The sequence below is a fragment of the Danio rerio genome, chromosome 2 (assembly GCF_052040795.2).
Source record: "Danio rerio strain M-AB ecotype USA chromosome 2, GRCz13ab, whole genome shotgun sequence".
Lineage (NCBI taxonomy): Eukaryota > Metazoa > Chordata > Actinopteri > Cypriniformes > Danionidae > Danio > Danio rerio.
Window position 1 is genome coordinate 33597355 of NC_141022.1, and position 13587 is coordinate 33610941.

The 13587-nt window shown below is 36.6% G+C and overlaps 1 protein-coding gene across 1 annotated transcript; it reads right to left on the bottom strand.

The window, feature by feature from the left end:
* Window positions 1-9629: 9629 nt before the first annotated feature.
* Window positions 9630-13538, bottom strand: elocb (elongin C paralog b). The gene is given in 4 exon segments (NM_001002440.2): window positions 9630-10252; window positions 10421-10564; window positions 13110-13142; window positions 13450-13538. Coding segments are annotated over 3 exon segments (339 nt in total). The 5' UTR covers window positions 13114-13142; window positions 13450-13538; the 3' UTR covers window positions 9630-10061.
* Window positions 13539-13587: the final 49 nt, after the last annotated feature.

The window sequence follows — 13587 nt, forward strand, 5'->3', positions numbered from 1 at the left end:
AATCAGGGATTTTGCTGCCTTGCAACTGCTTACACGTTCAATGGGCATTGGTCCTGGGCCACGTCCTGTCCAGCGTTAAAATATGAAATCAGGATTAAGCTGAACATTGTCACAGGTAGGGACGGTATTGATGTTCACGGTATCTAGCTCTCAAAGCAACTTTTTGCCAGCCTGGCTAGCTCAGTCGGTAGAGCATGAGACTCTTAATCTCAGGGTCGTGAGTTCGAGCCCCACGTTGGGCGTTTCTATTACCTTTCTGGCTCTTGTTTCAGCAGCTTTCATTTGGGTTCATTCAGCAGACATTTTGAGACAAAGTTCAGCCTTTCAACTACTGTGGGTGATTTATTCCTAAATCTCTATGGTGCAATTGGTTAGCTCTTTCGGCTGATAAATGAAAGGTTGGTGGTTCAATCCCACCCAGGGACGAATCAGGGATTTTGCTGCCTTGCAACTGCTAACACGTGCAATGGGCATAGGTCCTGGGGCACGTTCTTTCCAGCGTTATAAGATGAAATCAGGATTAAGATAAAGATTGTCACAAGTAGAGAAGGTATTGATGTAAACAGTGACTAACTCTTAAAAAAGCTTCTTACCAGCATGGCTCGCTCAGTCGGTAGAGCTTGAGACGCTTAATCCCAGGGTTGTGGGTTTGAGCTCCACGTTGTTTCCGTTACCTTTCTGTCTCTCTTTCAGCAAACTTTCATTAGGGTTCATATAGCAGACCTTTTGAGACAAAATTCAGCGTTTCAACCACTGTCGGTGACCTTTTACCAATGGCTCGTTTCCACTGACTGGTACAGTAGGGTACGGTTCGGGTCGGTACGGGTAACCTTTCTCAGGCTTGCGTTTCCACTACCAAGTGTACCCTTTTGGTGGGCGTGGTGTATGACAAAGTTTCAGTCGACGTCATTTCCGCTCGAGAAAATGTCTACAGTAAAGCTGCACAGGTCGTTCACATATCATATGAAAAGCACTTCTCACAAAACAGATGCTTTACACACATAAATACTTGTGTATAAATGTTTATTACTAACTTTTCTATAAACAGGAGTTGATTATAACTGCAGATCAATGACAGTGTGAAATAGCCTACTTTAACGTCTATAATTATATTAAATAAATAAATAAATGAACATATATGAACACATACAGACCCTTACAGTCTCCGATATGTTACCAACTACAGAAGAACTACTCAAAGCATACATTTCGTCGTTAATTAGGTTCAAAACAACACAAAGTACAGCCTACAGTCAGTGTAAACCTCTCATCTGTGTCTGTAATCTTCAGCAGCACATGAAGCCTTTGTTAGAGAGTCATTCCATCATTCCCAGTTCATATTAGTCCAAAAGGTGATAATAAAGTTTAAAACAAGGCAGTTTGTTCACGTTTGCTGAAGAAATAACGTGCTCATTGGCTTCGCCTTTTTTCCCGCGCTCCACTCTCGCGTTTGTCCTTTTCTTTCTGAATGTGTCACTCGTGTTTGTCAGCTTCTCACAGGATCGGGTTTCCAAAGCTTGTCAATAATCAAGTGCACGTTATAGTTATCAGCTCAAGAAGTTTGTTATTTCAGATAGAGACGCGCGGCGAACGCAAGGAAGAAAGCGAAACCACTCGGGCTTCAGACTGGCTCGTTAAAAACTACGCGGCACAGGGTGAATCTGCTCTTCTCTATGGCTTTGTGGCTGTTTATCATGACGACGACAGGGTTTATTCGCAGGATCGACCATGGCTGCATATGTATTTATAATTCCGCTGTAATCTCTCGCTGTGTATTTCAAACATGGCGGGTCCTTTGTTTACATTCTGGCTTGTTGAGTCTATGAATGACGTATCTCTGTAAACCAATAACCTTTTGGGACCCTTTCTGCAGTTTGGGACCCTTTCGAAAGGGTCCCGAAAAAGTGGTACGGTACGGTTTGGTTTGGTACGCCTTTTGACAATGGAAACGGCCATTAAAGCGTACCAAACCAAACCGTACCGTACCACTCAGTGGAAACGGGCCATAAGTCTCTGTGGTGCTGCTGCGGGTCGGAGAGTCTGTCAAAATCTAACCAGTCATGTTCGTCCTCACCTTCTACGGCGGCCTATCTGCTTTTGCCGTTTCCATTTTCTCCATTTTACGTCGGCCATTTTGCTTCCGCCATTTCCATTTTCTCTATCGGTGATCCGCTTTCCATCTTTGTAATCTTACTAAAGCCAACCAGTTTTCACAATTTCCATTTTCTCCAATTTATGACAACCAATTGCCAAAGGTCAGTGGGTATGTAACTCACCTATCACGCCAGAAAACCCAGGTTTTATCCCAGACCCTGACAGGAGTGTGTGTTCATGTATGTGTGTATATGTATGGAATGTATCATGTTTTTGTATATCTATAGACTGTATAGACTATAGATGTGTGCAAATGTTTAGAATGAATCATGTGTGCATATGTATGGAGTGTATTGTGTGTTTATCTATAGAAGGTATTGTGTGTGTATATATATAGAGTGTATTGTCTATGTCTAGAATGTATCGTATATGTATAGAATGTATAGTGTATCATATGTATATCATATGAGTATCATATTTGTGTATATGTATGCAATGTATCAGTAGTGTATATCTATAGAATGTATTGTGTGTGTGCATATGTACAGTGTGTCATGTGTGCATACATATAGAAGCTATTGTATATGTATAGTGTGTATCATGTGTGCATATGTTTATGAGTCATGTGTGCATTTGTATAAACTGTATCATGTGTGTATATGTATAGTGTGTATCATGTGTGCATATGTATGGACTACATCGTGTGTATATCTATAGAGTGTATCATGTGTGTGTATATGTAAAGAATGTATCATAAGGACATATGTATAGAGTGTATCAAGTGTGTGTAGCGTAGTGGTAAGTTGGGAGAAAATTAATACTAAATTAAAGCTGACTTCTCCTCCCTTATCACAGGGAATTTAACACAGGTTCCTTGTGTAAGGAACAGGCCAATATAAAAATCTCTTTTTAAAACTCGGTTGCCAATAGTAGCAGCACAGTCACATCAAGAAAAACAACAGGACAATGGGGGCTAGAGGCTTACCAGTGGCAGGTAAACTAGTTACGTAGCACCAAACTCTACAAAAATACAAATGGTCTTACCGCAAGTGCACCACACACACGCACACAAGCATACGTGAGCACACCACACACACACTGCACTCCGTGTCGTATCCCACCACTGCACGAGAGACAACTAGTGGCCTGCCTGGAAGCCTCGACTCCTACAGTACAAAATAAACAATTCACAATGGTAAACAAACATCACTTTTCACACACACAAAAGAATGAAATTGCAGCAATCACATTCAAGAAATATCTCCTTACAGAGAAACAACTGACTAAATAATAATAATAATAATTATAATAATAATAATAATAATAATAGAAATCCCAATTTAACTTAAACAAAAGAATAAACTTCCCGCAGGAAGCGCAAATAAAGAACAAAACAATTAAGAACCAAGAAAAATAATAAGCGCGCACACACACACACACACACACGTGTATCAGTTGCTACACAGCTACTCCTGTACTGATACACAAATGACTGAATCTAAGTATAAAGTTCTCAACGTTAAGGCAAAAAGCGTCAGTGATTTACAGCGCAATAGTTAGAAACTTCACGTCTGGTATCAATCTGGTATCAAAGAATGAAAGCATGCATCAAAACGGACTCCAAAACAGCATAATCAAACAGACTACAAAAGCAACAGTATCACAATTGTTGCTCCGCCAGACCCTCCAGTCCGCCCACACTCAGTTATCCTTCATTTAGCTAGCGAACCATTTCGGAAACATGCACTCACAGACGCATTTGAAGTTTAAAAAGCCCAGGAATTAAGAACGATCCTGCTGGGGTGAAGCAACAACAACAAGCTACAGCCAATCTTATCCCCAGACACTGCAGGAACGGAAGGGGCAGAGGCAGAACCAGCGGGACTCCGGTAGTGACGCACAAGCGGTCCTTCAATTCACACACACACCCAAATCCTCCTTTATATACACACACCCAAGAGTTATATGATTAGATAATAAAAAAATCCCTCGCAATGACACCAGGTGACCCCACTACATGTGCATATGTATGGTGTATCTTGTGTGTATATCTGTAGAGTGTATTGTGTGTACAGGTATATGTACTGTGTGCAAATGCTTAGAATGAATCAGATGTGTGCATATGTATAGAGTGTGTGTGTCTGTGTGTGTCTATGGAGTGTAATTAACAACTGCCAGTAGCTCAGTTAATGTGTAACTCACCATTCATGACACCTATCATGCCAGAGACCCAGGTTCTATGCCAGACCCTGGCAAGACTGTACCAGGTGTGTATATTTGTAGAATGCATCATGTGTGCATATGTATAGAATGTTTCATGTGTGTGTATATGTATGCAATGTATCATTTGTGTATATCTGTAGAATGCATTGTGTGTATATGTATAGAGTGTATCATGTGTGTGTAGCGGAGGCCAGCTAGTGTGTGCTGTGCAGGTAAACCTCACTGCTCTGACCTCTAAAGGTGGCCTCTAAACTAATCTAAAGATTAGTTTCATGTTAAATATCATTCGAATGTGTGTGTCTGGTGTGCGATACTTTAAGCTGTCTTATGCTCGCCGTGTCGCGGAGCCGAGCGGCGCTTCTGGTGTGCGACCTGCTTCAGGCTACTTTCACACTGCAAGGCTTAGTGCTCGAATCGGAATTTTTCTCAGATCAGAATTTTTTTTTTTTTTGCATGGCTGTTCATGGTCCTAAACTGACCCTCTACGCAAAAGGGCATAACGGAGAGCACAAAATGTCTAATTATGCACACACGTGAGTGCTGCATGAGTAAGCACGTTGTCAGATCATGCTTATATGATTATTACGCTTTTCACAGACAACCGTGGTGTATTTCATGAACTGTAAATTATTGTTCTGCTACTACTAATGTGTATTTCGGCATTTGAGATCTAAAATAGGTCTCCTGTAATAAAAAAAAATCACACTGATCATTTGTGATTTATGTCAACCGCAGTGCGTGGCGCTCTGACCACCGGCGGTGTAGAGAACTCATCAAGGGTTAATGAGCAGCCGCAGACTGAGCTGTGAAGGCAGAGTTGGTTTATCTCCATTTGTGGAGTTATTTAATTTTACTTCGTTATAAACAGCAGACACGTGCAGAAGGGGGGTTTGCCATTTTTTTTTCTCTCTGAGAGAAAGTTCTTCCTCATTTGCACACAGATAACCCCATCCGCAACACCCACAATGCTTTTCGGCTTCGCGATCAGCCCGTGCATCAATCGTTAACCAGATTAGTTAACAAGCACCAGTTATGCCTTCAAATTCTTTTTCAACATGAACAACCAACTTTCTGTGGTACTGTAATCGCCCTGTGTGCCATTCTACTGTGCTGCTGAGGGGTAGATGATGTTTGCAGCACAGAATGATGACACGTTACTCAAAGATTACGTAAAAGTCACATCCGACATAACCGTTCACACTGCGGTCGCATTGCAAAATATCAGATTTGTGTCTGATTTAAGACTACATATGTGGCACAGATCTGATCAAAAAAGATCAGATTCTATGCGGTTTGGGCTGTTCACACTGTCATCACCTGTGTTACATGAGGGGGAAAAAATCAGATTCGTGCCACATTTGCCTGCAGTGTGCTCATAGCAATATGTTTACATGGACATCAGTTATGTGCCTTAATAAGACAATAATATAATTAAGGTGTTACTTAAAGTGCTTTTTGAATGTTGCATCACCAGGTTATTCATGTTTTGTGCAGAGGCTCATATAATTTTTGAAATATAAAGTAAGGACTGGTGGAGGAGTGTTGTATTAATGGAAAGCCAAGTGGAAAGAAAAAAACCCCTCCGCATTTCATCGTGTGTGTGTGTGTGTGTGCGCGTATGTGCGGTGCTTTACTGACAGTTGTGCCCACGTGTGTGGATGTAGTCGCAAAATGCGGCGAAAACTCCTACATGATGGTAATAGTTTGATTGCGGTGTTTACTTCAATATTGCCACTAATATATGCATACTCCACGTCTTAATTCCATTTCTGTTTAGTTCAGTTATGACTTTAGTCGGATTAAAGTAATCAAAAACTCGCTGTTTACATGCTGAGACTTAATTAGAGTATTGTCTTAATCATATTAAAATCGTGTTAAAATACTGTTGCTCATGTAAGTGAAACCCACTGGTTCTCTGTATGCTCGCTGGCCTGTCGCACCACCGGTGCTACTCTGTGTTGTGTTGTATGTGCTTGTGGGGTGGTAAACAGGAGATGCAGGCAAAGAGAGGCTCACGATCGTGACTCGACCATTTAGTTGACAGAAGGGCACCTATCAGTGTTGATAACACAAACTCAGTTAAATCTCAATACAATACCTCAAAAACATTCACTATTATTAACTACTGCTACTTATATCACAACATAAAGACTTTGCATGAGCCGTACATACCCTTAATCACTTTATAACAAAAATAAAAAATAAAACAACCTTTTAACTCTTCATATTACTCTACATTTGATCTTTAGCAGTTTAGTACAAAGAATGTCCTAAAAGTTTGAAAACCCCTGCTATAGAGTGTACCGTGTGGGTGTGTGTGTGTATGTACAGTGTATCATGCATGCATATGTATTGTGTGTATGTATGAAGTGTATTGTGTGTGTATTTGTATAGAGTGTGTCATTTGTATGTGTGTAGAGTATATCCTGTGTGTATATCTAAAGACTGTGTCATGTGTATGTGTATAGAGTGTATCCTGTGTGTATATCTATAGACTGTATGATGTGTGGATATGTTTAGGATGAATCATGTGTGCTTATGTATGGAGTATATCATACGTGTATATGTATAGGGCATATATGTATAGAGAGTGTATCATGTGTGTACAGTGTGTATCATGTGTATATGGATATAGAATGTATTGTGTATATGTATGGAGTTTATTGTGTGTACTTCAACTATATATGTATATATACACACACACACACACACACACAAGTGTGTGAAACGTTTCTTTGCCTACTTTTAAAATTTGGGTTGGGTGCATAATGGTACACCATCTTTTTATAGAACTACACCGCTGCCCATTACTACCAATTAAGCATCGTCTCAACGCCACAACTTATCATGTCAATGCCTGAGTATTGTTGCTAACCATGTCCATCCTTTTATGACCACAGTGCAGCCACCACCTTCTGATGGCTACTTTCAGCAGGATAAGGCACCATGTTATTAAGCGTGAATTATCTCAGACTGGTTTCTTGAACATGACGATAAGTTCACTGTACTCAAATAACTTCCACAATCACCAAATCTTAATCAATAAAACACCTTTGGGGATGGTGGAACTGCAGCAACTGTGTGATGCTATCATGTTGATTTGGACCAAAATCTCTGAGGAATATTTCCAGTACCTTGTTGAATCTATGCCACAAAGGATTAAGGCAGTCCTGAAGGCAAAAAGGGTGTACCTAATAAAGTGGCCTGTCACATACATATACAATTGAAGTCAGAATTATTAGCCCCCCAGTTTATATTTCTCCCAATTTCTGTTTGATGAAGAGAAGATTTCTAATCATAATAGTTTTAATAACTTATCTCTAATAACTGATTTATTTTATCTTTGCCATGAAGACAGTAAATAATATTTTACGAGATATTTTTTCAAGACACCTCTATACAGCTTAAAGTGACATTTAAAGGCTTAAGTAGGTTAATTAGGTTAACTAGGCAGTTTTGTATATATTAGTATACTATTTTATAATGATAGTTTGTTCTGTACTATCGAAAAAAAAAAAAGGTTAAAATTACCGTAAAATTGTGATTAAAAAAATAAAAATCTGCTTTTATTCTAGCCGAAATAAGTAAGACTTTCTCCAGTAGAAATTTTATCAGACATACTGTGAAAATTTCTTGTTCTGTTAAAACATCATTTGGGAAATATTTAAAAAATAAAATTGTACACACACACACACACAATATATATATATATATATATATATATATATATATATATATATATATATATATATATATGTACAGTTGAAGTCCGAATTATTAGCCCTGCTCAATTATTAGCCCCGATTAATTTTTTTCCAATTTCTGTTTAACGGAGAGAATTTTTTTTCAACACATTTCTAAACATTATAGTTTTAATAACTTATTTCTAATAACTGATTTATTTTATCTTTGTCATGATTACAGTAAATAATATTTAACTAGATATTTTTAAAGACACTTCTATACAGTTCAAAGTGACATTTAAAGGCACAGATTAGGTAAATAGTTTAGGGTAATTAGGCAAATTATTGTATAATGATGGTTTGTTCTGTAGACTAGCAAAAAATTCTTAAATGGGCTGATAACTTTGTCCTTAAAATGGTTTTAAAAAATTAAAAAAGAAAATCTTTTCCTCCAGAAGAAAACAAATATTATAAGACATACTGTGAAAATTTCCTTGCTCTGTTAAACATAATTTGGGAAATATATTTAAAAAGAAAAAAAATAAATTAAAAGGGGGGCTAATAATTCTGAATTCAACTTTACACACACACATGCGCGCACACGCATACACACACACACATTATGGTTACCACACCTAAAAACATTGTTCAGATATTTTAGGTTGTGTTTCAAGATGTTTGTCAGGTTTTCTCACACACCTACTTCTCTGTTGAGGCCTAACCCTATTTTTTTTGACAGTGGTAGGCTGTGAAGATACTAAAATCCTTTAGCTTAGTGATATGAATCTGTTATACAGTCAGGAAAATCAGGATTTTTTGCCAAGCATTGCCTTTTTATCTCTTCTTAAGTTAAACCACTGGTATTGTGTTCTCTAAAAATGAATATAGATAGTTTTGAAAACAAAACTTCCATTTCTTACTTTGAGTTTTGACCAATTTCGGTTCTTTATGCTCTAAATGTTCATTTAGTTGAACTTCCATCAGTAGTTTGTTGTCCATATTTGGACCACACACACACACACATACACACTAACACCCCATATTGAAAACGAATTTTTAATCCCTTTATCAGTGAATATAGACAATGTATTTTGGTACAATACATACAATTAAATTCAAGCAAATTACTGCAACTAAAAATTACAACCTACAAAATTTCAACTTAATTTCACTTTTTTTTTTGCCTTTCTTGATTTTTCCTCTTTTTTAGATTTGTATTTAATATTTTTCTATAACATATACATTTGGGTGTTCTAGTCTTTGGAACATTATGTTAAGATATTTTGTTGGATAAGCTCCAGATTTGGCTTCAGTACTGACTAATCTAAAGTATATGCACAGATATAATATTGTAGAGCTTACTATTAAAAAGTTTACAACTTTATAAATAAATGCGGATTTACTGAAAATTGGATCATACATAAAAAATAACTGCAGGATCTCCTCTTATTATAGTAAATCCACCTAAACATATACTTGTGTTATTCAATTTCAGAAATATTCTTTCATCGATGACAAATGGGAGGACTTTTTATTTTTGCCTAATGTAAGAGGTAAAGGAGGAATCTTAACATTAGTTTTAAGTAAATAATAAATGCACAAACCAGACTGAAATGAATGAACAAACTATTTTCAAGAACAGCTAATTTTATTCATTAAACAACTGATGAATGACTGCTGTGGACAATTACAAGACTCCTGTCTGATCAATCCACATGCAGAAAAGGCATGACAAATCTATTTCGGCTGAAATTGTTACATCATAAAATAACATTGCTGCCCTGTTGACTCTAGTCATGAAAACATTGAAATTGGAAAACATCACTCGTGCATCTAAATTAATGCAAGTTAATACTGGGTCAGAGCTTTAAAAGATAAAAAGTAAGACAAAAATAACTTAAGATATCCACTAATTTTTAGGAACGGTGAAAGAAATGCAGATTAAATAGAACAATTTGGTTTTCAAACCTAATAATATTTAAAAGCAATAAAAAAACAATGATATTTTGCTTTTCATATTTATTCTGCAGCCAGATGTGTATATGTGTGCTTTTTTAATGTTTAACAATCTAAGAAGTTTGCAGCCATCAAAAGCTCCAGCGCAATCTCTGGAGCAATAGGAAATTCTGGGATTTCTGTTGAACTATTGGTATAGCGAACTTTGTAAGTAAAGTACATGCACACTTTGGAAAGAACGTGAGATGGGATCTCTCGAAAGTTGACTTCATTTGTTTCGTTCTCAGCAAACTGGCCTGAAAAACAGAGACAAACCAATGTAACAATGTAACAAAGAAACTAAATCACTACACAAATGGAAAAAGAGTACGCTAAATAATTACTGCTGGATATAAGTATATTACAGATGTAACTTAAATTGTCATTCCATAGTGATTCAAACTGCTTTTGTAACCAATACTTACCAGGACCACTAAGCATAGCTTTAATTGTTCCAGATGTCAGAGCATGTTCTCGCTTCACAATAAACTCATGGCCATCTGAGGAGATCAGTTTCACATACATGGCATCTGGCCCTTCACAGCCACCATAGGTCTTTTCTTCGCTGTCTAAAATAAATGACTGTGATTATACACTATAAATCAAAGAGTTTCTGCAGGTTATATGAATCTTAATATAAGACTTGATGACCATTTAATGAATGATTATTATGTTCTTTATAGGTATTGTATGTCATTTCAGCCACTAGAGGCCGCGTATTCACAATAATGACAAAAGCTGCGTCTCAAATGGCACACTATACACTATGCACTCATGAACCATGTACTTATGCACTTACACACTCAACAGCATAGTATATGACTGTAGTTTCGTCCCAAATGTAGCACTAATGTTTTTTTACTAAGCGGAAATTTTAACCGTTTCCCTGATGATGTTTGACGGTTGCCAAATGAGTGAAATAAATGACCAAATTATCAAATAATACCTGTCATGAGTATAACCACATTCACCATCGGGAGGCGCTATAATCACTCTCGTGGGAGAATTTTGCTTTCACCATCTAAAATAAATAAGTTATTCAATGTGCACCCGAAAGCTCCGCCCCTTCCACTACGTGAGCAAAGCTGCAGTCGTTGAGTGCGTGAAGTGTTCATCATTCCACACTTCATTTTACCGGTTAAATGAGTGCATCATCTGGGTAATTAAAGTGCACTTATTATTTTTAGAGTTTTCAGTGTGAACGCGCTACTTACACTCTTTAAACTACAAAAGGGCGTAGAATAGTGCATAAGTATGCGATTTGGGACGCAGCTATAGTTTGATGATGCCGTGACTGAGTGTGGAATCATGGGAGTTGTTGTCTTCATTACATCCCACAGGAATCAAAAGCTAAAGTATTCAAGCAGAGTAAGCCTGAAAGCTGTCAAAGTAAAACTAGAACGCTGAAGCAAATGAGAGATGAGCACAATGCAGCACAGGAACAGCTGAGATTTTACTATGCCACAGTCCACCGCTTATGGTGGAGCTCCACAATATATTGTTTGAACATCAATATCACAATGTGTGCGTACGCAATAGTCACATCACAAGACATGCAATTTTGAGTTGGGATTAAGGTTGAGCAGAAACCACAGGTCAAAAGACAGGAGATTTGTGGAGACACTGAAGAATTGAACCATAATAGAGTGAAAAGCTTATCATCTGCATGTGTTTTTAAGGCCTGTGCTGTGACTATGTTAGCATTTTAAGAGAGATTAAAACATGTAAGTAGTACATAAACAAGTTTAATAGAGATTAATTTTTATTAAACTATTTACATGATGAAGGCTATGCAATGTTATTTTCAATTTGATTCTTCAAGTTTTGTACCTGATACTGTTACACTCTCTCCAGTTTATTTATCTTTGATATTTGTCCATTGTGTTTATTTACGACTGTAGTGTGTTTATTTTATGTATACAATAAATTACATAAAATATATTTATATTTCACTGCCCTAGAGAATCACCCCAATCAATCTAAAGTAAGGACTTTGCAAATAAAGCTATTAAAGTCCATTGGTGAAATTGTATTTATATCTCAGAGAAAAAAATATATATATCACAATGTCAAATTTTTCCACTATCGTTCAGCCCTAGCTTACAGTTCTGCTGGTCTTGATGATGTCAGGAAGATGCAGCGCTGTTTCATCATACTAATAGCTGTTCTGTACAGTCTAATGAAACACAACATATTAAAGCTTCTTTGGTGTTTCCCAGTAAATCAAACCAGAAATTGAAGGTGTGTGACGTCATTAGCATGGCTACACGGGTCTTGATCTATGTCACTCGTTAAAATTGCTTATTTCTCTGGATTTAAATATTCTAATAAACACTTGTCATTATGCAAGTATATAAGTCAGCAAAATATATAACAATGTTTGAGAGGAAATTTTAACAGAAAAATATAACATATTATGCCTTTAAATGTTAAACAGCCATCAAGATTGTGCTGTACTGGCAACATTTCAGAGCTTAGATAAATATGTAACAATGTCATAACATTTTTATTGCATTTTACAAATAAAGGCTGAACTCCTAAACTGTTCCTAAATCCAGTAATATTTACACAAAACGAGAAGCAAAATTACACAAGGTAAGGTCTTATGTAATAATAATGTTATAATAAACCTGTTTTCTGTTTTTTTTCTGTTTAACTGATCAATTTATTTAAGTTATGATACAAACAAAAGTAAATATCTCCCAATAAACTCAGAAAGAAATAATCTCATCTCAAACGGTAATTTTGTATCACCCGCACAGAAAGAGAATTTGAGCTTGTTTAAAGTGTAAATTCACTTAAATTTACTTAATTCAGCTCCTCTGAAAAGATTTAATGCGTTAATTGGGCATAAAGTAAATGTATTTTAATATGTTATACTTATTTTGAATATGATTTTATATTTAATCAAAAGCACAACATTTAATACCACAAGTTTCTAGTCTTAAATTGTTAGGGCCTTGAGCAACGACAACTTAAAGACCTGTAAAGGCTTAACTACTAGTATATCATATCATCAGAGTTTAACCGTGACCATCCACCTTAATCAAATTAATAGAGTATTTTAGGAAAGGTATTCAATGTTCACGTTCACTAAAACTTAGAATGTCTTACCCATTTTAACTGTTACAGCCTTTCCTCGTCTCTCTGTGGAATTATAAAGAAATAAATCAACAGTTAACGTACTAAAACATGTTGTAACATTAAAGAGCACATATATATTGTATGTTCATGACAAAAATATGATCTGCGTTCTATTAAAAAGGGGATCGTTTTGGAGACATTACAACTTGATGTAGTAACGTTACAGTAAATCAACGTAAAGCAATGAGCTACCTTTGCTGTTAGCCTAATCGCTCTGAACAAATGATTATTTTTCATTAAATAATTTTATTAGCATTTGCTGGAATCTAAATTAAATAGTCATTATTAAATACACGATATAATATTTCACCTCAATACAGTCGAACAGCTCAAAACAGATTTTTGTCAGCGTCTTTTTTTCTCCGGTGAGCTTCTGTTCTTCTGGCAGCTGCTCCTTCTGTTGTCAGTGCAGTCAACAGGAAGCAATTGTCAGTCGGAGATTAAAAAT